At 40.3% G+C, this 25,030-nt stretch overlaps 1 protein-coding gene across 2 annotated transcripts; it reads right to left on the bottom strand.

Annotated features, from left to right (window-relative positions):
• Positions 1-3,696: 3,696 nt before the first annotated feature.
• On the bottom strand, positions 3,697-24,986 carry trim66 (tripartite motif containing 66). 2 transcript variants are annotated; one of them, XM_031846006.1, is made up of 18 exons: positions 23,050-24,986; positions 19,779-19,998; positions 18,742-18,955; positions 16,264-16,393; positions 15,820-15,936; positions 15,526-15,640; positions 15,122-15,268; positions 14,327-14,444; positions 13,121-13,950; positions 11,321-11,527; positions 10,830-10,959; positions 10,659-10,740; positions 10,384-10,564; positions 8,708-9,621; positions 8,474-8,597; positions 8,286-8,360; positions 7,427-7,579; positions 3,697-7,271 (listed from the first exon to the last, which is right to left on the bottom strand). In XM_031846006.1, the coding sequence occupies exons 2-18, from the start codon at positions 19,785-19,787 to the stop codon at positions 7,035-7,037; spliced, it is 3,783 nt and encodes a 1,260-aa protein (XP_031701866.1). In that variant the 5' UTR covers positions 19,788-19,998; positions 23,050-24,986; the 3' UTR covers positions 3,697-7,034. The 2 variants fall into 2 exon arrangements, with proteins under 2 accessions (XP_031701866.1, XP_031701865.1); XM_031846005.1 differs by having other exon boundaries at positions 3,698-7,271; positions 10,384-10,570.
• Between the last annotated feature and the right edge of the window lie 44 nt (positions 24,987-25,030).

Here is a 25,030-nt window from a genome sequence, read left to right as displayed (position 1 = left end):
CAGATCTCCTTAACTGTTTTAAATTAAAGGGATTATTTACCCAGTTAATTAACTTGGAGGAGCTCTGAGGTTCCACTACTAGTATGAATACAAAACCAAAATGTCCTTAGCCCAGTGTGCTTGGGTTCATATTGATTCTGTTTGTCTACAAAGTCAAACTGTGCTTCATACAGAGAAACCTCTGCTCATCCCAGTACAGCGTGTTGGAATGCAGTCCTTTACTCGCAGCATACCGTGTTGATCCTCACCCCGATAGGTCCATACACATTCATGTCAGCAATGGGACTCATTAGCTCATCAAAGTAAATCCCTCAGCTCGGCTTCATTCCCAGCAGACTATACGGTCACTCACCCCTTACAACTCTCTTTGATCTGCGGCAGGATGCTTGTGGCGTGGAGGAAGGACAGTCGGTCAGTGATGTTGTGCACCACCACAAATCCATCTGGCCGGTTCACATGCTCTCACAGGATACACCTGCTGCTTCCACTCTGACACAGCAAAGGTGGATGCGGAGATCAAACGCAGCACATTTATTAACTGATCTGAATACAGAAGCCATGAAAAGATTTCATCATAAGATGCTTCTTCTTCAACCTACTGCAGAAAGCTGCGAAAAACCTGGTAAAACATTTGCTAAGATAAACAAGAAGGCTGCCAAAAGAGAGTAAATTAGCTACGCCGCAGTATGGCAACAGTGTCACTGAGATACTTTTATGTGAGACTCTGGAGTTTTGCAGCCAATAAAAGTAAAAACTTTGGTGGTAAAGAAAACCATGTGTGCCCCCAGTAAACCGATTCTGCTGTCACAATAGTTGCAACAAAAACCTTTAAAGGCTGAGTGATTACTACAGCTGCAGGCTACTATTATGAATACCTCGGTAACATTTGGTATATTTTGTATGGTACAGAAGACAATAACCACAATTCATCACCTAAACTAATATAACACATCCTTTTATGATTAAAACATGTTATTTTTGCCTGTGAACATGGATCAAATATAATCAAGTTGAACTGTCTGCCATCAATGGACATCCTTCATGGTATAATGAATCCGCAAAGAAACAAGTCAAAATATGTTTTCTATAATAAGTAGGATATGCTATTAATCAAGTCTTAACCAATGAACATTAATACAAGTGGAGAGTTAAACACATTGAATGCAAATGTGCAAAGCTTTCTTATGAGAGGCAATGATCACAGCATGATGCCAGTTTAGTCAAACTATGGGACAATTATTACTTTAATCACTGTGGTGCTTGATTACACATAGGGGGAAAACAAACCAATTCATTTAGAGCAGAAGTGAAGAGGTTCTAAACATAAAACCCCCTCTGCAAACTGTAATTCTATTACAATTATCCAGCCTGCAAGACAAACACTTTGTGATGGTAAAATGTGCACATCGCTGATTTCAAACACATATGACACAGACTGAAAACAAGGTTTTGTTGACTCACCTTAGATCGATGAACATAATTGGGAAACGCATGAGAGCAGTAAATGAAGTGCCTTTCTTTGATATAAAAAAAATAGTGGTTTCATGAATAAATCTACATACTGGCACTGGAGGGATTACTCCATAATGTTTAGTCAGGAATCTCACCGGAACAGCTGGGGAGAATCTGAGAGTAACAACGAAACAGATTTTAGAAATTTGGCATGTGTTTAAAAAGACTTGCAACAGTGTGCATGGATCCTAATGTTGCTCACCTCTATGCCAAAATGCAGATGAAAAAGTACATTTCATATATTGATATACTTTTAATAATACAACATATCTCAATAGGGTTGTGGAATATATCAAACATAGTATTTGTAATATATTGCTGAACATAACAAATAATGCAACTTTTCATAAAAGTATCATATTTGTCCATACATTATATATCTGAGTATAAAATGAATCTACAGTTTTGCATTATTTTATTTTATTGTCATTGCATTTTGTTAAATGTTTTTGAAGACAGCACAATACTCGCAAGCATTACAAAATATATTATGGAATCCTTCCCTGTATTGAATGATGTTGAATATATTACATTATATTTGTCAATATACAGCATGTCACTTTAAATTTCATAAATAGTTTTGCAATGACACTTTGTTGCTTAGGTAAAAGTAAAGACTAAAAACTAAAAGTCTTAACATTAGTTGAGTGCTTATTATTTTACAACATAACAATGCCCAGTAGATCCACACGAGATCACAGAAATTTCCTCTCAGCTAAAGGTTGGAAATCATCCCGTTAGCTTCAGCGCACACATTCATTTCAATGTCACTTCTTTCCAAGGAAATCTGAATGGCTTAGTTAAGTCAATACGATACATTTCCATCTATATGCTCTCAGTGTGGTGTTTGGGAGCTACATTACTCGACAAATATCATACTACCATTATCATCTGTCTTGGTTTAACATAATGTCAACGTGTAACATTACATTTATTTTATGAGACGTATATCAGATAAATGAAATAAACACACACTTATACAAAGTTATCACACTTCCACATTGTCTACATTTTACTCTCTACCATGCATAATTTACACACAAAAAGACTGTCTGCTGTGCTCACCTGTTTTACCAGCACTCGCTCCCAGCAGAGCCAACTTCATTTCATTCATGATGGTAAAAGTGGGAAATGAGCTGTTAATAAAAATCCCCCTCCTCTTCACTCTCTTCTCTACTCTCTCTGCACAGACGAGTGTTTGGAAGAGCTGCTTCACTACCACACGTCCCCCTGAGACAACTGAAAACATTCAGAGTCTCTGCCCCTTCTCAGCCAACAAGACAAGTTTTGCAAGCAGGGTGATGAAAAGGTCGACCAACACACAGATGATACAGACAGGTTTCAGGACATAGGTGTTGAGAATGACAAGCCACATTTTTCCTATGTGTTATTTTGCAAAACAGTATAGGTGTGTGTCACATGTGTCATGAGGAAAATTCAAAAGCATCACTTCTGTCTCCACTGCTTCATGGACTTTTTACAAAATATATCTAAATTGAGTCCGGTTTTCATTGTATGAACCTTTAATAAATAAATAAATAAAAAATAGATAATATTACAGGATAAGTCTTTCTAAACACAAGTGGCATCGGGGCTAAGTGTCCAGCAAAACACATTGATCAAACACGACTTTCCAAATGAATTTGAAGGTCCCCTCAAGAAAAAAAGTCACTCCAAAACAAAAATACACATAGTGCTTCACTGGTCAGCTCTGATTTTATCTCAATGCTTGTCTGTCTGCCCTTTTCTTTGATCATCAAAGGTCACAGAGGTATCTCATTATGATCCTGTAATGTTTTAGTAGTTTGCAGAATGAAAGGTCACAAACTTTACTCGAGAAATAACAAAGCAAGATGCCCGCTGACCAAAACAGTGTACATATTACACCTTTGACTTATTTTTGTATGTGTTCTTTCAAAGAGAAACACAGACAAATACATGAAGGAAAGTTTAGCAGCACAATATTTGAAAAGATGCCATTTTATCCCCCCTATCCCTAAATAAACAATTAACATTTTTACAGCAATTTACAACCGATGTCAAACTGCAAGTTGGACAGTTTCTGTACTGTACTCATATTTCAGTTTAACAACAATAAAGCTCCAATAAAGCTTTCCTTTCTCCAGACATCAATGTATCTAATAAGATACATCCCCCCTTCCATTGTGTGACTAAATCTAAAACAGACTGTCAGATACTGAAATCTGACAGAAAGGAATTTTGGGCCATTAAGAGCACTTATGAACTATTCCCCTTAAATTTGAGACATAGATATTGTTTTACAATGAAACATTTTCCACAAAACCTTTTTATATGTGATAGAGACAGGAGCAGCAGTGTATCCTAAGTAAAAAGCATCAGAGCCAGGCAGCGGCTTGACATCATGTCTACTCTGAAGACAGACTCCTGCGAGCTGCAGCTCTCTTTCTGTCATGTATTCGAGAAAAATCTAATTCAACTTCTTTAACTGGATGTTTAATCAAATCTATACAGTCGCACAAAATGGTTTGAACATTTTGAGCTGTATACAGACGTTTCTAAGGTTGAGAAATTCAGAGCAGACGGAAAACAAGGAGAGGCAAGTGTCAAAAAGATTGAAGATATAAGATATGGATTGCTGCTGGTGGCTTAGTAAACTCGCCAAAAGCATTTCTAATTTATTTTTTTTGCCCTGAGAGCAGTCTTCTAGGAGGGGCTACCCCCCCAGGCTGGTTGATTCCCCATCAAAGCTCTGCCACTCATGGCAGTTTGATAAATGGTTTTGGTCTGAGTTACAATCATTGTATCACTCTGATGGGAATGCCTACCTTGAAGGCCATACTTGGGACAAAAAGTCCGCCAACTCTCCTCCTCCCACCTCCAGCTCCCCCTCTTACTGCTATGACATCAGGCTGTGAAGGAAGTGCATTAAAACATCTGAGGTTTGTAACACACATGGAAACATGGAGCTACATGTGAATCCTCACTGGATAGTTACTTATATGGCTTTACAATCAAACAAATTGTTGTTAAAAAGCTTTGAATCTTCAATAGTGTACGACAGTCACAGTAATGTTAAAAGTTAGAGTAAAGCCTCTGTCTTTAATAATCAGTGTTAGACCACAGAAGATTCAGGATAACCAATTGCTGTTGTCATAATGGTTTCAGAAGCAATGAGCGTTTTGTTCAAGCTAAATAAAAAAAAACAAGTCAACTTAAACAAACTGCATTAACTAATCCTCAAACTGTAACATACATTTGTATAGACTTATTTGTGTAATTAACATGAAGATGTTAGCATTACTTCCTTACTTTCATTTTTACAGTGCGCTTGATTCATCTACCACCTGTTTTATAAGCTGTATCTGCTCATGTGCTCATCATCCTCTTAAAGCTGATCCTTGCATCTTATAGTGCTTTATCTAGAACAACTGCAGGGAAATTGATTTGTTAATTGTGTTACAATTCACTATACTTAATTTTAGTTACCAGCTTTTAAAAAGAGCTTATGCATGTTATCCATGCCCTGTGTTGGACAGTTTGCTACAAAATCTGCACAAATTATCTTCTGCAGCTCTGCACAATAACAAGTATGGCTTCTGTTGTTTCACTTACCGATCAGAGATCCAACTGAAACACACTGGATTTATTATCACTGTACTTCAGAGAAGCGCAATGAAATTAGATTAGAGGATGAAATTTAGAAGATATTTTCAAGGGAGACAAAATCATGTTGTATTCACTATCTCCTAAACCTGCCTGGACCCTTTGAAATAATGGAAAATTACATCCAAATCAAAAGATTTTAATGCATCCTATCGTGTTGAAATCCATTTAGAAATAAAGTTCTGCAGTCTTATTTTATCATTATATTTGAATTACTGGAGATGAAAAAAAACAATACCAATCCAACTATAAATGGCTGCAATTCATATTGAGTGCTGGTTGTGTACTGTAGAAAAACTTCTGCAGTACACTGTGGTTCTGTAAGTGATACAAGTTTATTTTCTTTCCATTTGTTTGTTTCCTGTAACTTATGATAATAAATGTCAGATGGTAAACAATAAGAAAATACAATTTATCTTGAATGCATTTTATTGATACTAATATATGTGCATTTATTGTTGACTGTTACAGTAAAAAGAAATAAATAAGCCAGACTCCTGAAACAGTGACAGCAACTATAGTTTGTCAGTCTTCCCTCGTACAATAGGAAATATGATTACATGTACTGATTTCAAAGGAAGTAACATCTCATATACTGTATATTCACTACTCTTGACAATGACCAAGGAGTGCACAGACTTTCATTTGTGCAGTAATTACTCCTATTGTCAAGTAAAATCTATCTTAAGATACAGGAAGCTCGTAAAGAATATGTAAAAACAAGTAATGCGGCAATTACAAAATGTAATTTTCTCTCAACAGTGTGGCTCTACAAATAATCATCAATACTGAAGGATATCAATACCTATCACTCTTATTAAGCCTGAGATATTTAGATAATAGAGGAGTACAGTGTTTTGTTGAAACACAGGTGGAACAAAAAGCTTACATAATGTATACACAAACCTAATTTATGATTAAATGTAAAATTGAAATTTTCTTGGATTGTTTTATTTGGATAACAAATCCTCTAACAAACATGAAAATACATGTGTCCTGTTGCGTTCTAACACTGACTATAGCGCCCTCAATCACTCACATTCTGTATCACTCTGGTCAAAAGACAAAGTCAAAAGGATTCACTGCTGCTTTCCAGAAAAAAGCTACTGAGACACATAATAATATCAATAATCAAACCTATGATAATTGCCTGCAATCATTTATTAATTAAAATGCGAAATATAATAAAATAAAGTGCTATACAGTTACACATGTATAAATATGTTGAGTGCTTACGAATACGATAAATACAGTATTTACCCATATCAAAGTTTCAAAGTGCTGTGTATAATCAGAGCTATGTTCACCTAAAAAAAGTACAGAAATCCACTTAATTAAAATGCAAACTGAGATTAATAAACATCCAACTACTGTATCCTCTTTGTACAATACAGCATACAACATTGGGTATGTGATTTTAGGAGGTCTGAATGTAAATAATTTCCAGGGCATCAGTGGCATAATATGATATGATACAGTAACAATTACAGCCTCGTCTCACTGCAATATGATCTTTTAAAGCCGCAGAAGCCACCCTACAAACTCTGTTTGATTTGTTTATCTCCAATGAGATGTGGTTCCAAATGAGTAGAATATAATATGAAGCGAAACCTAGTCGAGTTTTGCACTTTCTACTTCTTTGATCGGTTAAAGCTCGCAGAGATAATAAATACTCCAGCATTCGTTCTGCTTCAAATATTTGAAGTACAGTTCAGTATGTTCAGCTGCCATCGGATGGCAGCACTGTGATATTATTGCAAACCACTAAATAGATTACAGAATGGAAACACTGCCACAGCCCCACAGGCTGCTAAATAAAAACAGCATAATTACTCACAAAAACAGCAATTTTTTTTGTCCATTGTTGCACTCCATGGTTAGAAGTGTTGTCTTCTCGACTTGAGAGAGTGTCTCCTCTTCCTCTTCCTGTGGCACTGCTCTCTCCTCTCTGGCCAGTGGAAACCACTCTCAGCAGTCCTGTAGGCCTCATCGTACTCATCGCTGTCAGAGTCCACCTCCATTGCAAGGAAAACTCTGTGTGGGAAAACCTCTTTCAGATTGGAGGTGAAGAAATCCTCAAGGTTGCGGCCTGCTTGAGCCATCTCGGAGTCAGGCTGTGTTCAGAGAGGGAAAGAGCTATTACCATCAAATCAGTGCTGGTGAAGTACTGACTGATGATTTAAATTTTTAGAATGTAAAGGATTCATTGTGATTATGAGACAAATTGCACATTGAATACACACATACAGGATACACATTTTTAACTTACATAATTGAACTTTGCACAGTTGCGGAACATGAGATAGACATCAGCAACAAACTGTTCTGCCGAGTTATAATGTTGAGTTTTCCTCTTGTTGAGTTTGGCCCTGATCACGGACAGGTCCATAGGCCTCTTAATGATCTGGTAGTAATGACGAGCCTGCATGACAAAGCAGAGGCATTTAACACCGATTTGGATATAATCCACCCAGACACTTTAGCTCCCTGTAACTCATTCCAATGTAATTACCTCATAAGTCTTTCTGCACTCAAAATGCATCAAATACATGTTCCATAGATTGCATTATGGATCATTATGACAAATAGGGCACCACCTCTTTGTAGGCTGCTTGCTTGAGGAATCCTTATTCCTGCCTTGGATGAAATATGCACCATGGAGATGGTCCAGCAACGCATATATAAACCGTAGAGTCTTTATAGGGTGTTTGATTAAATTCAGTTGTGATATTTTTACTGCACTGGACACAAGAGGAGATAACCTTAAGTAGCTATATGAATGGCCTGTGGAATTTACCCTTAACATTACATTTTTTTTTAAATCAGCTTTGCAAATGTTTATCACATTTTTCAGGCCTTAAGGGAACACTCAATGTGGTTTGGTGAGAAAAACTGAACATGAACATAACTTTGTTTGTTACAGAAAAACTCCACAGGGTACCGTTAAGCCACCAAACCCTGAAGGATATAGCAACAATTTAAGTGTGTTTATGTATGCCGAAACAACGAAGAAACATCTTCATGGTGCTACTGTGTTCCTGTAATTATCATGAAAAATAAATGAGATTATCAAAATGAGTTGGCCTTTTCTGTAACTGGTCTATAAAAGTAAAAGGGTGATCACTCACAAGTGGACTGACGGGCTCATGGAAGGGAGCACTCAGGACGTTACTTAGGATCAGTAGAGTCAGCCGCTCACATTTCTACAAACATGACCAAACCAGAAAGAAAATTGTTATGAATGCAGGAAGGGAACAAAGTCACAGAAAACCCACCAGCCATGATTATTATGAATGCAGCTAATAGAATGGCCTACTCTTTGGTCACAGGCAGGCAGTCCATGTGACGATGTTTGTTCTCCAGATGTTCTCTCATTCTCACAGTCATACTCAACCTCTGGCTGCATGACGTCTCTGCACAGGCTGCACACCCAGTCACCTCTGAACAGAATAAGAAACAGCATCAGGTTAACGCTGTCGGCTCCATAGGAGGTCAGAGAGTAATATTAAATGTACTGGATACATTTCATGTTTCAGTATAAGAAGCTTACGAGGGGAAGCTTAGCAGAGACGGGATGTGGCAAGACAAATGAAAAACTTTTGGACAGCGGTCACAGCACAGCAGGTCCCCTCCAATTAGACACACGGCACAGAAGTCCTCACTCTCCATCTCTGCACTGTCCTGGTCAGGCTGGACTTCCTCCGTGGCTCTTTGAGCGACAGGGTTTGAAATCAAAAGCGGCCTCTGAGCACCACCATTGTGGGACTCCTCTTCCAAGTCAGAGCGAAGTGGTTGTGGGTCGTCGGTTGGGAGTTCAGGTTCAGATTCTACGTCGAGCTCAGACTCCACAGAGCCCTGAGAGTCTGGAGGCTGATCGGACACAATGTCAGAGTCTGTCTCGGCCTGTAAACTGGGATCATTGTCAGGCTGGACGTCTGATTCGGTTTCAGCATCGCCCGATTCTGCATCAGTGTCCAGCCCTTGGCCATCCTCTGATCCCTCTCCTGCATCTGATTCTGGGTCTGCCTCATATTCAAGACTTGGTTCTGAATCCCCCGTGATATCAGTTTCACCACAGAGCCGCATCTCTCCTGCAGCCAGTGATTCCTCCTCAGCCAGACATTCAAGTTCAGCCTCAGATAAAGACTCTGCATTTGGGTGAGAATCCAGTGATGCATCTGAGTATAGCTGTGGGTCTGGATCAGCCTGAGAAACAACTGCGTCCTCTGAGACTGATCTGGGATCAGAGTCAGAGTCCAGATCCAGTGCCGAGTAACTCTGTGGTACATATTTAGGGTCGGCAGACGGAGGCGTGGGTGCTTTAGGGGAGCTGATTGTCTCTCGGCTGTCAAACTCTCTGGTGGTCGAGTGTGCGGTAAACTGATTACGGTTCTGTCGCTCTGCATATGGTGGAGCTGTGAGTGAGCGGGTGGTCCTCGTGGTCTCAGAGCCTCCAGCTATCCCCTATGTTTACAGCACATTGGAGAAGAGAAGGGAGGAGAATAGAAGAGAAGAGAACAAATGTTGTCATGTGCGTTTTTATCATATTTTATTTTACATATTTGCTGAATTATAGCATCTAGCTGAATTAAACAATTTTGAAAGCATGTCGACTAGAAGCTCTAGCGATTTCTAAGATGTATTAAATAAATTAGTAACTATCATTCCAAAACTACTTCAACATTCTGTAGATCATGTACAGTATAGGGCATGAAACCCTATGGTAAGCATTTTCACATTGTTCATGGTCTAGTCTGCTTTCTTTGACACATCACAGCGTTGTTACAATACTAACAATTAACACAATACTTTACTAAAACCAAAACTTCTCAAATAGTTGTCTAAACACAAGCAGCCATACAAGAAGTCTTCCTGAACAAAGCACTGTTAGACTTTTGAGTCGGAAAACAATAACTTCACTTGACAGTTTTTGATATTTTCTCTGACACATTTTGGTTGGTATCCAAAAAGTACAGATGTTTGAAATTCCACCATATAAATTACATGGTGATACAATTATACGATGTCATATTGATTAAAAAACATTTTGGCATGGATGAAAATATGTTCTATTTATTAGAAAATACACTTGTATACTATGTATATATAGCCATCTATTATCATAAGCATTATTTATCACTATTAAAGGTTTTCTGCAATCCGACTCCCTCTGGTGTGTTTATAGGATCACCTTTCCTCTACTGTATGCAAAGAAATGAGACATACTTCAGGACTTGCATCATGCCTGGCCCTCTGCTGCAGCAGTGTTCCGCTCTTCTCCGTCCCGCTGGCAGGTAAAGGGTCGCTCTGTCGTCGTCCATGTGGGGGGAGTTGAGACACAAGTATTTTGAGACGCTCTAAGCAAACCACTGGAACCCTTGGCCTTCCTGAGTCCTTCTGAACATCTCTGTTACTTTAGAGGCAAGTAGAGAAAGAATGAGGAAACCATACTTTCATGATTTGTGCATGGACAGATGTTTGACTGGACAGCTATTACACACCTGTTGTGGCTGTTTCTTGATGCACTGCATTTCCCCTTGGTCTCATAACCAAGCTCTTCATTTACACAAGTAAAAGAATGATCTAAAGAGAAACATTTTGTTTAGTTGAGGATATGAGAAACAATCGCATGGTAAGAAAGTTACGCAAGTTAAGAAAGTATTTTGCAGCACCTGGCTCCGTCTTATAGGACAGTAGAGGAGACTGATGTCCTCTGGAGGGCGCTGTGTCAGACAAAGTTTCCTTGACAACACAAAGTACCCCATCTGAGGCTCTCCTCTGTTTGGGATCCATACTGACATACTGAGAACAAAACATTATGTAACACGTATTAGTATATGCAACGTTATATAGTAACTTGAAAAACCTCTGGAAAGCTCCAATGAAAACCGTTTCACTATTTTCTAACATTTTATAGACAAAGTGATTAAACGAACAATCAAGAAGACAATAGGCAGATTAATCAATGATGAAAATAATAGTCATTTGGAGGCCTTAATCAGAGTAATATCTTCATTTTTCTGTGGAACTGTGCTTGACTGTGTATGAGGTAGGCTACTGCTTTGCAATACCAGAACTGACACACAAACGGACAAACGGATCACCTCTATTCTATCTGACAGCTGAGCTGCACTTGTGTGATTATATTCTGATGCAGGGTTACCTTAGTTGCAGCTCCTGCCTGGAGGCTGTGAGTGCATCCTGTGGGCCTTTCAGTATAAGGGCTGGTGGAAGGGGCTGCCAGTTCTGCCGGGATGCTCTGGGAGCGTCTTTCCCTCCTCGTGCACACTAAACTAGGGCTGAGCCTGCTGCTCTGCACATCAGATACACACCCGTGGGCTGTCACCGCCACCTCCAGGGATGTGGATCTCTGTCAGAAACACAAACAGGCAAAACTGAGCAGGTTTTCGAGCTGTATCACATGCACAGATGCCCCTGTTCATGCCATTAACAACAGACAGGAGAGAAAAGGAGTGGGATGTGTGCAGTGGAAACCACCTTGAGTGTCACATAAGCGCACACACAGACAGACACTTAACTCAATCCCTACAAACATGGAGAACGGCCCACACAACTGCATGTTATAGTACGGACAATGAAAAGGTTTGGTTACAATGCTAACATGTAAGTTCAGGGGTGCAGTTTGGCCATTTGATTAAACCAGGACAGCAAATCATTTACTAACACTCTCTCCTTCTCTCTTCTATTACAATTCAACTAATGCAAGTGTCTCAAAAAGCTCCTTTAAACACCTCAGCTAATGAAAGCCGGAGAGCTGACAAATCATTTAGGTTCTTTTTTTAACACATCTCGCCTTCCTCTTTTTTTCTTTTTCTAGTGTATCATCATACATATTCAGGCCACGTAGACACCGAGCATGTACTCTTAAGTATCGTGCGATTAAAACACTTACCTGATCCTTGCCCCTCGGGAGGCGTATGCAGGATTTAGAATGTGGAGGAAAATAGACTATAATCCTTCTCTCTGGAACGATGGAGGGGTGTACAAATTTATCTCAGAGAGCAAACTAGAGCTGAAATTAAACTGGCAGCTCCCTCTATTCCCTCAGCGACTTATTAATGACAGGTTAAGTACATAAATGACGCCAAAGTGGTTTTATGTAGTTTTCCGATGCTGTGGGACTTGAAAATGCTAAATAATGCATCTTGTGTTCGTAAACGTGCACCCTGAGACTTTTTGGGCGAGGTGATTATGTGGCTGCTCAAACCTCCGGCATCAAGTGTGATTATGATGAACAGTGCTCTCCTGGTTTTGGGATGCATTGCTAAGAACAGCTCAGCTGTAATTGTCAGACCAGGTCTTTGTTTTCCAATCATCCTTTCTTCATAAAAGCAGGAACACATTTCTGTTGCACCATCTGTTTTCAGGCTAGCTGTCAACTGTGGGAAGCGACCATTCTGGCATTCAAATAAAGCTGTCCTTTAGTTTCAGTCATTAAGAGATAATTAAAACCGAGTACCGCCTCAAATTCAACACTACCTTAACCTTCAACATTTCAGAAATATACAATAACCACTTCCCATATGTAAAACATTGTCCTACTGGCATTTGATGTGATTTAAATGTCACTGCATGATGCATTTTTTTAAAATTAGGCTTTGTTGCCTTTGTCATTTGTTCTTTGTGTTTGTCTGAGTGAGTATTTGAACATCTATGTTCAGTAGGAAATAGACTGACTCTGACAGATACATTGTGGGCTTTGAGAGGTGTGTATAAACAGAGTGGTGTGGTTTTGTTTGAGGCCAGAGAAACTTTGCAGAACCACGTGTGAAACAAAAAACGAAGACTGAGGTGCACAAAATCCAACCGCATGTCTTGCTGACATCTCACAACTGATGTTGATCACAAACAAATATACAAACAAACAATTTTAGGGTTCCTTTTTTTTACGTATTGCAATATTCAGTATTAGTCTAGGGTTATTGTTAACTTAATCTCTCACCCTGCCATCTCTGTGGTCTCTGAGCATCAGTGCAGGTCTATTTCTCTGCAGCTCTTTTCTCAGCTCTGCTGCAGGAGGAACATGGAGCTGCTGCTGCTGCTGTTGGACAGGACTCTGCTCCCTCCTGTCCTGCTGCAGTTCCACATCCAGCAGCGCTCTGCTTTCAACCGCTGCCATTTGTCCTCGAGCCTCCTCCACTCTGCACCTCTCCTCCCAGTTCTCTTCAGTCATTACATCTCTGTCCACGACTGTGTGGCTGACTTGCTGCTGCAGAGCCGTGCTGGTCGACAGCTTCCTCTGACGTTGGCCTGGCCTGCAATGGTCTGCACTTGGCTGAGACTGGCTGTCTGGAAGAACTTCTCTCTGATGTTGGCGATAGAGATAAGATTTAGTTTGAGACTGGGGCTGAGAGGCAGCAGCTTGTGGCTGGGATGTAGATCCTCGACTGCAGTGGAGCTGGATGGGTCTCATGATCGGGACAGGTGATGAAGTGGGAGGACATTGCGACGAGGTGTCTGGGTCCCAGCACCTCTGGAGCTGCTGGCTCTGGTGCAAGGAGGCAGAGAAAAGGGCAGGCTGAACACAGCTGGAGTTATAAAGGGCGGCTTCCAGACGGCCTTTATCCAGACTGGAGATATCTGGTTGAGAGGGAATGCCATGGACGCAGCACATTTGGAGCTCGCAGCATTTCTGGTACCCACAGCCTGGTTCTCGTCCTCTGTGACACACGGACGGCAGAGCCAAGCGGGTGATTGGCTGAGGCCTGAGAATACTGGAGCAGGCCAAGCCCTGAGGGTAAATGCTGTTTCCCCCTTCAACAGTCAGCTGGCCTGCAGAGACACAGAGTTACATTAAGAGCTCTGTCCAACCAAATGATGCAGTAGGTCGAGCAAACATTAACAATTGTTTGCTTCAGCTATGCAACAGAATTGTTTTTGGATTGAGAAGGTATCTCACTTTGGCAAACATTTTGATAGTGATGCATTGAACACTATTCACACAGCAATAACAAGTATGCTTAAATGCCATAAAAAACTTTTGCAAATTCATTGAATTCTGTTTTGCAAAAATTAGATTTTATTCTAATACATAAACATTTTTCATGTGGGCTCATTTTCAGTTTCAATCTCTTTCTGAATAATGAGAATTTACCTGTAATACAACCATAGTAATACAACCATCTCACTTCAATAACAATAATTATACCTAAAGAAGAAATCTGCTTCGTCCAGTAACTTGCGTCCCAATTGAATTTGATCCTGACAGGACTCCAAGAGTCTGAGTGGAGTGACGACTCAAGCAGCTGCTGCATCTGAAGAGAAATCTGAAGAACATATATTCTATTAACAAAAAACAGGACGCATTCCACAAACCCCGCTGCTGTCACTGATTTCTATAGTAAAATTATAAAAAATAAAGTTGACACCTAATGCTGAAAGAAAAGCGGCAGGAAATCAAACACCAAGACCAGGCTGCAATAACACAGATATCCCACTCTTAGCTTTAGAAGACTAGAGTTACATCCTACACTGAAAAAAGCACCAGCCATGAATATAACATCAAAAGAGTATGCAAGTAATTTTGTATTGCACTTCCCTAAAGTTACAGGCATCACAAGAGGTGTGCAAAAAAATTGTCAAAAATTGTCTTCTGTTTAACCCTCCCTGTCTGGTAAATGCCTGCATCTTTCAAACTCCACTCTCCCAGTTTATAACACAGGCTTTCTCTTTATCTAATTTGTAGTTTCCAAGCCGGAGCCGAAATACCCCAGTGATGCAACTTGAGTAATTTACTCAGGCTTACTGTTACAAAGCTCTAGAAACCCAGGAGACATTGTACAACTGCTTCCAGTAGTAGGGTGACTAATAAACTTTAAGCGGATAATAGTTGAAATTCCCCTTAAAATACAAAGAAGCATCGGCAATTAATTACTCCTTCCTCATAGGGCTGTGTGTGTTACAATAAGATAGTGGACGTCTGTTGCCTGCCCTCTCGACGTACCAGAGCCCTGCTGAAGAGTACCGGGCCTCTGCAGTGGTGTGTCGTGGCCCAGGTGATGAACTTCTGAACATGGTCCAGCTGGCCACATATCTCGATTGCCCCCTGCAGCTGGTCCTCCAGACACTGCTGGAAGTCCTCTGAGATTTTCTGCAAAGAAACCCAGAAAAATGCATCAAGTAATTACCGATACACAGAGAGTCACGGCTGGACTGTGGGCTGACTCAATGGCTCTTTTTGTGACAGACGTAGTTCCTGAGATGTTTGCTTAAGCAGTTTTGATAGATTATTAGGGGTCCTTGTTTGGTTGCTTTCAGGACTGATTACATCACGACGGTTACTGATTCTTTGCATATAGATTCACAGCTGGCTGAACGATGAGAAGGAAAGAAAAAGAAAGTAATTACCTCCAGTTGCTCTATTAATAGGTTGGCTCGTTTGTTAAGCTCGTTCATCATAATCATCTTTGCCATTTTAATCTGGTTCTCTGCCTTCCTGTGTGCAATCTTTACTCCATGAAGTCTTCGAAGACAGAAAGGAGAAAATAAATGTGTGAGAAAAATCCCAAATGCAGAAGAACAGAGCAGCATTTCAGACATTAATTTATGCATTGGCTTGCTGTAATTCACCCTGTTAAATTATTGAGCATTTGTGGCAGAGGTTGCTCAGACTTGGGACTATGATTATAACTCTTCACCCACCTGTCCTCTATCTGCTTAGCATTGTTCTCCACTGCAGACCTCCTCTCATCCACCTGAACCATCAGGCTGTCAAACAGCCACTGCTGATCCTGTAGGGCCTTCCCAATCTGCACCACCCTGAACACACGAGAGATCATAGCATCCACCACACAGAAAGTTCACTAATTTATTCTTCGGGCACGAAGAACACCACAATTAAAATTGTTTCCCCTGAGGACAAGACATTATGCAGGTGACCTTAGAGGCAGCTACTGTACTGTAACATCACAGAAAACAAAATCATATGAATACTTAATAGGTATTAGGTGAGCCAAGGGTAGTGTATGCAGACACAGATGATAAAAGTGACAAGGCAGTTCAAGAGAGTTGTTGCTCAGAGGAAGTTTTTAACCTGCGGTTAGCACTTCTCTGCAGTGTCCTTGTGCTGTGTATCTGAGGACTGACCTGTGGTTTTTGTGGGAGGACAGGTGACAGCTGCTACAGCACAGAAGGTCACATAACTCACAAAACAGCTCCAAGGGCTCCTGTCTGTGAGAATTGCACATCAGAAGGGAACAAGGATACGACCCCGGGCCTAAAAGACATACGGACGGAGGGAGGAGGAGAATTAGCAATTCACACGAACAGCTAGAGGAGGACCATTAGTGTGTACACGTAGTATTTAAACTAACTAACTACTGACTGGCTGACTGACTGACTCACAGAGAGTTCTTATAAGTCAAATAAAAATATCAAATCGATTTATTAGAGGAACTAAATTAAATTTGATTAGGGTTGAAATTTGTTTCATAAACAGAACAATTGGTTTGGATATTAATTTGTATTTTAGTTATCTTGATGCCTGAAAGGCATGCATCATCTCATGCGTCAATTGCACTTCAGAACTTGCCAAGTTTAAAATGTTGTGTTTTTTGAGTAATTAGGAGTAGGGCAAATGAAGGTAAAATATCGAGACAGAGACATCTTAACATGGTTTAAAATCAGTAGCTTCTTCCGTATAAATGTGAGAGTGGTATCAATTTTCTTATCTAACACTCATCTGGAAAGGGAGTAGGCATATTTTCCAGAATGTCCAGTGTAAATAATCTATTAATTTTAACAACCACCCCAATTTTGGGTGTGGTTTGCCTAAATTGAAACAAATTGACATTTTTTATTAGACCCAGGCAATGAATTTGGCAATAAAGTTTTCCAGCATGTATTATATTTTTAGACAGCCTGGCTGTTTTGAAGACGGGGAGACACTATATTTTTATATATATATATTATATTTCATAAATATATTTTTTTAACATGGCTTTCTTCCTAAACATTACCATAATGAGCTAAATATGAAAGCCTAATCATTCAATACACTCATTATCTCTTTGTATTCATATAGTTTTTCATAGTATACTGAAAAGTATCTCCGCGAAAACGGAACGCACAGGCAGGGCACCTACGCCGAATTGTAGACCACGTCGACCTCTAAAGACCTATGGAGGTGGATACAGAATCGGACACTCACAGCCGAGGCACGACGTGGTCAAAGTAGGCCACAGGAGCCATATTGCGCGGTCCATATCTCCGCGAAGACAGAACGCACAGCCGGGACACCTACGCCGAATTGTAGGCCCCGACGTCCTCTAAACGCAGAATCAGGCGGCACCAGGATCAGTCACTCACAGCCGGGCCAGCACGTACGCAAGGTCGACGAAAATAGCTGCAATACTCTGTCAAAATCCCAGCGAAAGACGAGCGCCAAAACTCTGTTTCCTCCAACGAAAGTGCCGTTTTGCGCGGCCCATATCTCCGCGAATACAGAACGCACAGGCAGGGCACCTACGCCGAATTGTAGACCACGTCGACCTCTAAAGACCTATGAAGGTGGATACAGAATCGGACACTCACAGCCGAGGCACGACGTGGTCAAAGTAGGCCACAGGAGCCATATTGCGCGGGTAAAAAGCGGGAGTAACTATGACTCTCTTAAGGTAGTGGAAGTTAAACTTGTACATGGTGCTACAAGTAGGACGGTGGGTTAAAAGTAAACTGCGATTAGTTATATTGATATGCATCATTAAAACTGGCCTACCTCTGCACTACGATACAGAAATAATAATACAATTGCGGGAAATAGGTTGCAAGTTGAGTATTGAAATGTAGGTGAACAATATTTCAGAGCTGTCCAATCTGCCTTTGATGAACCAACCACACTTGCACACATACTAATGCACTCTCTAGCTCTCACACATTTCTAAATAGGTCACCGTAGAAACTGTTGGCCCACAGAACGTCTACCTAATAATAGCAGGATATGGCTAATGAACGCAGCCCTACTGCTCTCTGCTGGCCGGCTCACCTCAGCCAACCCCCTCCTGCCTGCAGATTATCACACCTCTCTGTGGTAAAGAGCCGAGCATCACCATGTGTGCATCAACCTGATCTGACTGACCACATCCTGTCTTTCAGCGCAGAGACACAGCGTTTTCTCACAAGTAAACAAACCAAACAGTAACAGTCCCATATCACAATAAGGGTGTCCAGGACTTATTCTTTATGATTTGACAACTTGTGTGATGCAGACCTGCACAAGCAGCTGGCAACAAAGCTGCCAGGCATATTTGAGGGTCTTTAAATAGCAACACACTAAAATTAGCAAAAAAAGAAGGAATCTGGGCCACTTGTTAAAAAGAGGTGTAATAAAACACAAGGATCTCCAGCAACTATTATCAGCCATCGCCACTAACATGCATTATTCATTGCAATGGTTCCTGCAGAGACATGATTAACAAACAAACAGAGCACCAGAGGGAAAACAAAGAAGCCAGAACAGGCTTTGTGGTGACAGAAAGAGAGGCAGACTGCACAGCCACGATGATAGTCTGTCATACAGGCATGGAAATGGAGGTAACAAAGTCTTAAAAAATGTAAATATCTTGCCTTGTCCAGTCAGAAGCAGGGAGCTGGAGCCTCTCTGGAGCCGGTCAGGACACTGGGCAGCACTGGGCCTCTGTTGCTGGTGCATGTCTGTGTACTGGGAAGTGGTAGGGGCTCTCTGATGCTGATGCACATCTGTGCACTGGTAACACATCCACTTGTTGCAGAGCGTACACAGGCTCTGTGCAAGTGTGGGCACTGAGCACTCTGAGCAGCTCTGAAAGACACACACAAAGAAAAACCTTCCTTGTGTATTAAATATACAGTGGACAGTACACACCCCCTCCCACACACCCACACACACACACACACACACACACACAGAGATGCCCATGTGATAAAACGACAAGGTGGCATATGTCAGAAACATTTGCTTTGGGCTAAATCACACCTCCAAGAGTTGTTATCTGTTCTCATGCTAGCAAATGTCTTAGAGACTGTAAGTGGAATTGAACCTGTGCTAGAGCAACGTTTGAGTACATTTAAACATTGATTTAATTTTCCAACCATGCGCATAATGATGCAAGTTAACTTTAAAAAGGAACGACATAAAATCTGTTAAAATAGGATATATTATGAAACGCCTCTTAGTCCCTTGTGTTTACATCTGATTTTGTTTCAGATATAACTAAAAGAGCACGCAAGATGTCTAAGCAAACCGAGTAAGATGTTGCACAGTGCAGCCTGCTAGGTTATGACTTATTATTCCCTGTGGGGAGATTCATCCTCTGCAGTTGAACCTTCTTACCAATTCAGGATCGGTGAAAAGCGCCTCTGGAACAAATCCAGTTTTAAAACCTGAACACTTGTCCAAATGTAACGGCAGGGGTATCCCTAATATCTAACATGCCTCTTAGGGTGAAGAGAGAGCACCACAAACATAGGAAGCATGTCAACTTTACACAGAAAGGCCCACAGTGCCCTAAAGGGGTTCAATCACATGATCAACAGTGCAAACTCAGAAACTAATGCACAAAAATAAACAACCTCCAGCTGTGTCAAGATCAAGATAGGAAACAATGCTGAAACAAACATCTTACCTTCTCCATTTCAGTGCTTTGAGAGTGGAGCTGTTGCCTTCTCAGCGGGAGGGAGAGGAGCGCGAGCAGCCTGACAACTCGGCAGCAGAAGCACTGAGGCTTCTACCTGAGGCAGGAAGCAGCACGCACAGAGAGGTGGCCCCAGAGGAGACGGCTTACATGACAGCCTCACTGTGCTCTCTCCTCCCCCAGTTCATCCAAGTGTAGGACCCCCTCACTGCTGTGGAGGAGAGTGTCACAGTCATATTCATCCCCCTGCATGCTGTTGCAGCCACCGAAAAAGAGAGAAAATCTAATCCTTTTTCTTAAATAAGCCTGTGCATAATAACTGGGAATTAGGGAGATAAGATAATTATTTTTTTGTAGGGCAAAATATCCCCGGAAGCCCTTTCCAAAATGGAGGAAGGAAGACCAAGTGACCTACAATGAGTAAGGGAGGGAGAAAGTGTACTGTAAGCAACTTTTAGTTTTTTGGAGAGGGCAGCGTGAGGCAGGATCAGGCGATGTTCGGCTCAGGTCGAGTCGGGGTATGTGGGGCTGAGCTAAGATAGGACGGCTGTGGCCTTCTTCTCTTTGTCAGCAACGAGGAGGGAACAGGTCCCAACGGAGCTACATGCTAACGTAGCATACCGAAACCGGGTCAGGCTCTGATAAGCTCCAGATGGGACCAGGGTACCCTCCTGCAATTCCCTCCAACACTGTGAAATCAATTAAGATTTTAACTCAACATGTCAGAGAAAATGAACAGAGCACACTATAAGAAGAAAGAAAAGGAGCCAACTGTAGACAAAGATGAAGGTTTTTTTAGATACAGAACTGATTATATTTTGACCCTGCATTTGCAAAAAAAAACAAGACAATATGAAAGTTGAAAAAGGGGAACCAGGGACCAGGGTACTGCTGAAACCAATCCAAACTTAAAACAAACACTCGCCATATAACCAGTGCCAAACCACTGAGACATCTCAAGCTGTGAGCAAGTCTGCCTAACAACAGCCCCTGCAGCCTGACCTACAAATCTGACAACTTTCTCATCCTTGGGTGCTTCAGTGGGGAGCTCAGAACAATCCCATCACCCATTCTGCACTCAAAGACCTAATTTGAAACACAATTAGTCTGTCGCATTACACCTTGCCTCTAGTTCACTCAGCTCTGTAGCATTTTCAAACTGTGCACTTTCTTTCTCTGAACCTTCACTGCATTTATCCTTTAAACTGAAACCTCCCGCCAACTCTCCCTGCCCTGTTAAGTGAAGCTGGCACTAGATACGCATGCCATCTCAAGGGATGTCTCAATAATAGAAACCTGCACAGTGATCTCTCCCTTGAAAGCACCCCCTATGTAACATCTATTAACACTGAAGTGATGAGATCACAGAGAAAGCAGGATTATCTTCAACAACTCTAAAGTTGTTATGTTATTTAACTACTTCTGTTCTCAAATAGGTTACTTACTGTGCTGCAAAGAAATCCATCAACTGGAGAGTAAAAATCTTCACTTGCCTCATGATTATGAAATGCAAATAAATTCTTAAGAAATTACAACAAGAAATAACAAAACCCCACGGTAGGAGTTCTTCTTATGAATCTTAGCTGCTGCTACTTCACACAGAAACAAGATTGTTAAGAGATATTTGATCCATTATGTTGATCTTCTCATCATGAGGTGCTTGAACTGCTTCAGCTAATGGGATCTCACTATGAGCCTCAAGTCAAACGGTTAAAGACAATGCACAGCAGTCACACCATTGTTCTTATCCATGGAGTTATCTCTTGTTTAAAGCTCCCTTAAAAACAACCCTGGTGTATAATACATGTTTAGCCACCAGGGGACAGAGGAAGAACAAACAAGCTAACATATTATTGCTTTGTTAAGTTGTTGTTGTTGTTGTGTTTGCTGTTGTTGCTAACTCTGTTGCAAAAATTGGCTTTTACAAACACAGAGAGTTATAGCTGTTGTATGATGCTCGACCAAAATGGTCAAAAAGATCCAGAAAGCTGTAAAGTTAGTCCTCCGCTGTGAGTGATTAAATTAGCCTACATGTAGTCACTTAATTCAATATCAATATAAACCTGTTTATTGATTGATTGATTATATTATATTGATCAATTACATTCTCTCAATTATGGTGGGATTTGAAGGATGATTCTTATTGTTTTTATTTGACAGTTTAAGCAAACATATTACTTTAAATTAAATCTAATTAAGGACTTGAAGCATGTGTCAGAGAGAGACAGAATTTACAGAATATATTACAGGTAAATTCCTGAATAAAATAAGGGGGGAAACAAACATTTAGAGGCTTTTTTAAAGACTACTCAAGGATTTCATCAGTGAGGTTGCACTGAGATGAATTCGACAAATATTTCTAAAATCGTTGCTATGGCCCGGAAAAAGCCAGTTTTATCTATATAGCATAACATCACAAATTGTGACTCCAAGTCCCCTTAATTTAGAAAAGGAAAGACTACCCCAAAACTTTGAGAAAAATTAAATCGGATTTGCCCCAATGCCTAATACATTATTTTATTTCCATGTAGTGAAATTGAATGGGAGCTTTAACTTGTCTTGAAAAAACTACAGATTTTTCTCATTTGTTGCAACTATCCAGTTTGTGATATGGTGTTATTCTGTCTGAAATATAGCAATATAAAACAATGAATCAGTATGGGCAGACCACTGTAGTGTTGTGATGTATTACTCGCTGTATATAAAGCTGTGGGAATTTGGGATTTTCCTTATGGCTTGTTACACGTTTGGCTGCCTGTTCCATCTGTTCATGAACGTGTCACCGTGACAGCACTTTATGAACGCGTCTTCGCTTAATAACAACCAGCTTGTCAGTCAAACTGCAGAGTGTCTGCCCCCGCATCCTCAGCCTGCCTCTGCATTAGCAACATCACCTCCAGCGCATCACTGAGCGTGATATTATTTTTCAGAAAGTGCGCATGAGATTACGCCCCTATCATGGCATCATGGTGCAATCCACAACAAAACAAGAGGACAGCCCGCAAACATAAAGTCAGTACACGGATAGTTTGGTGCACAGAGCATCCACAAACTGTGTCTGTGAACAAAATCCGCTCGTGAAGTGCGTAGCTCGTGCAAAAGCATCATGTCAGGTAAACATCAGAGTGAGCGCGTGTGAGGATGTCAGAGTGTGAGCGAGACTGTCTGCCGAGCAACTGCACTTCTGTCGGCCTGTCAGTGATGTCAGCTGTGCTGCTGTGTCTCTGTCCTAAGTGCGAGAGTGTTTTTTTTTTTCTTTTACCTTGACCCGTGCATCTCCGAGTGCAAGTCCCCCTCATCGGATGTCGCTCTTCAGACCGGCCAAAATTTTGGAGATATCCAAGTCTCGCAGTTAATCGTGAGATTTTACATTCGTTCTCTCATGCAATACTTCTGACGTTTCTCAAAGCTGTAACACTTGGTGAGGAGACTGGATTATTTTTGGAAAGTTTGTAAGAAAGGCATTATGGAAACATCACTGCTGCAACGTGATGGAAGAAGTATTCACATCCTATTCACATATTATATATGTAAAGTAACAGTACCACAATGTGAATAGTATCCATTATAAGCAGTGGTGGAATGCAACCAAGTACACAATTTGACATAAGCTACTTCCATTTTACGCCACTACATTTATTTGACACTTATTCAGTAGTTGCATGTATTGTTAGTGATAACACAGAATATTAGTATATTCTGTGTAATAATATAACACTGTGAAAGAAGCCATTCTGCATAGTGAGTACCTATACTTTTGACACTTTAAGAACATTTTGCTTATAGTACCTCTGTACTTTTACACAAGTGTCCTTTTTATTCAGGATTTTTACTTGTAATAGGATGTTTATAGAACATGTTAAAACTAATTAAAAACCGTGCATTAGAAATTGTATCCGAGTAATCATGCACAAGTATTATTTGCACTTAAATCGTCAAAAGTAAAAGTATTCATGCAGCACAATGGTCCCTATATATTAAATTATTGCTGCATTAACATTAAATCAGCATTTAAAGATGGAAGATTAACTGAATATACTGTTAGGTAGTTTAAAGTAATCAAGTGAAGTACCTAAACATTGTTCTTGGGTACAATATCTGAGCAAATGTACTTAGTTACCTTCCATTGCTGCGGCTCAAATTAGAAACATACGTAAACTAAAGTTGACGCTTAACAAAAGTCTTCATATATGAATGATATAATTTATATCTGTCATATTACAATATTGCCTTAAAACAAATATGATGAAAAACAAAGTCTATGAATTTTATTGCAATATCAAATCAAAGGTTCATCAAATCAGTTAGTCTGGTGGAAGAAGTTAACAATTGTCCTTAAAGAACCAAATACCACCATGTAAATTTATTCTCATAAACTTATTCTCATAAACTACAGCATTTAAACATTTCTTTAAGTTTATCAAAGCCTTAGTAGCAAAATATACTCAAGTCACAGTATCACTCTGAGTACAAGTCATTTTAAAGGTGTTAAACCATTGATTGAAACCATTGCATTAATATGTAATATTAATATGTAAAGCAACAGCCATCAGATAAATGTAGTGGAGTAAAAGTACAAAATCTCCTTTTGAAATGAAGAGGAGGTGAAATTATGGTTTTACAAAATAAAAATAAAGTACTACGACCTTGAAATGTGACATAAATAATGTAAGCTAAGAAAAGGGATATAGAGTAGGTGTTCAGTTTAATACTAAACAGAGAACACAGTTACTTCACGTCAAATGTCACCCTTAATTGCTATAAAGGACACAAGCAGAGAAAAAGTAATATGGCGGCTGGAATCAACAGCGAGCCTCTCAGTTAGGAGAGCTAATAACAGCACGTCAGTGACAGCCACCAGAGTGATGTGCAGAGACGTAATAAGGTTACCGGCAGCATGTGGTAGCTGGTGCTAGACTAACTGTGCCTTTTGGGATCTTACCAGCTTCTCCTAATGCATAGCTTTGGGGGAAGCTGTCATTGAGATGTCGGATGTAAAGAGAGATGATTTTTATATCATCTGACAAACTGTGAATTACATATTTCTGTTTATAAAAGGGATGTCTATGTGCTTTGGGTCTTGTTTTGTGAGTAATTAAGGCTGTTGAGTACATCTGTAATGTTGTTATTGATAAGTGGGCTTTTTGGCTGATATGACTTGGCTGACAAGTGTGTGTGAGAAAAATACAAACAGATTTATGATGAGTCAAAATCCTAGTTTGGTCTTTAAGCAATAGTTAACA

This window comes from Anarrhichthys ocellatus, unplaced genomic scaffold (assembly GCF_004355925.1).
Source record: "Anarrhichthys ocellatus isolate YVR2014 unplaced genomic scaffold, GSC_Weel_1.0 scaffold6, whole genome shotgun sequence".
Lineage (NCBI taxonomy): Eukaryota > Metazoa > Chordata > Actinopteri > Perciformes > Anarhichadidae > Anarrhichthys > Anarrhichthys ocellatus.
This window is presented reverse-complemented; position numbering and strand designations above follow the sequence as displayed.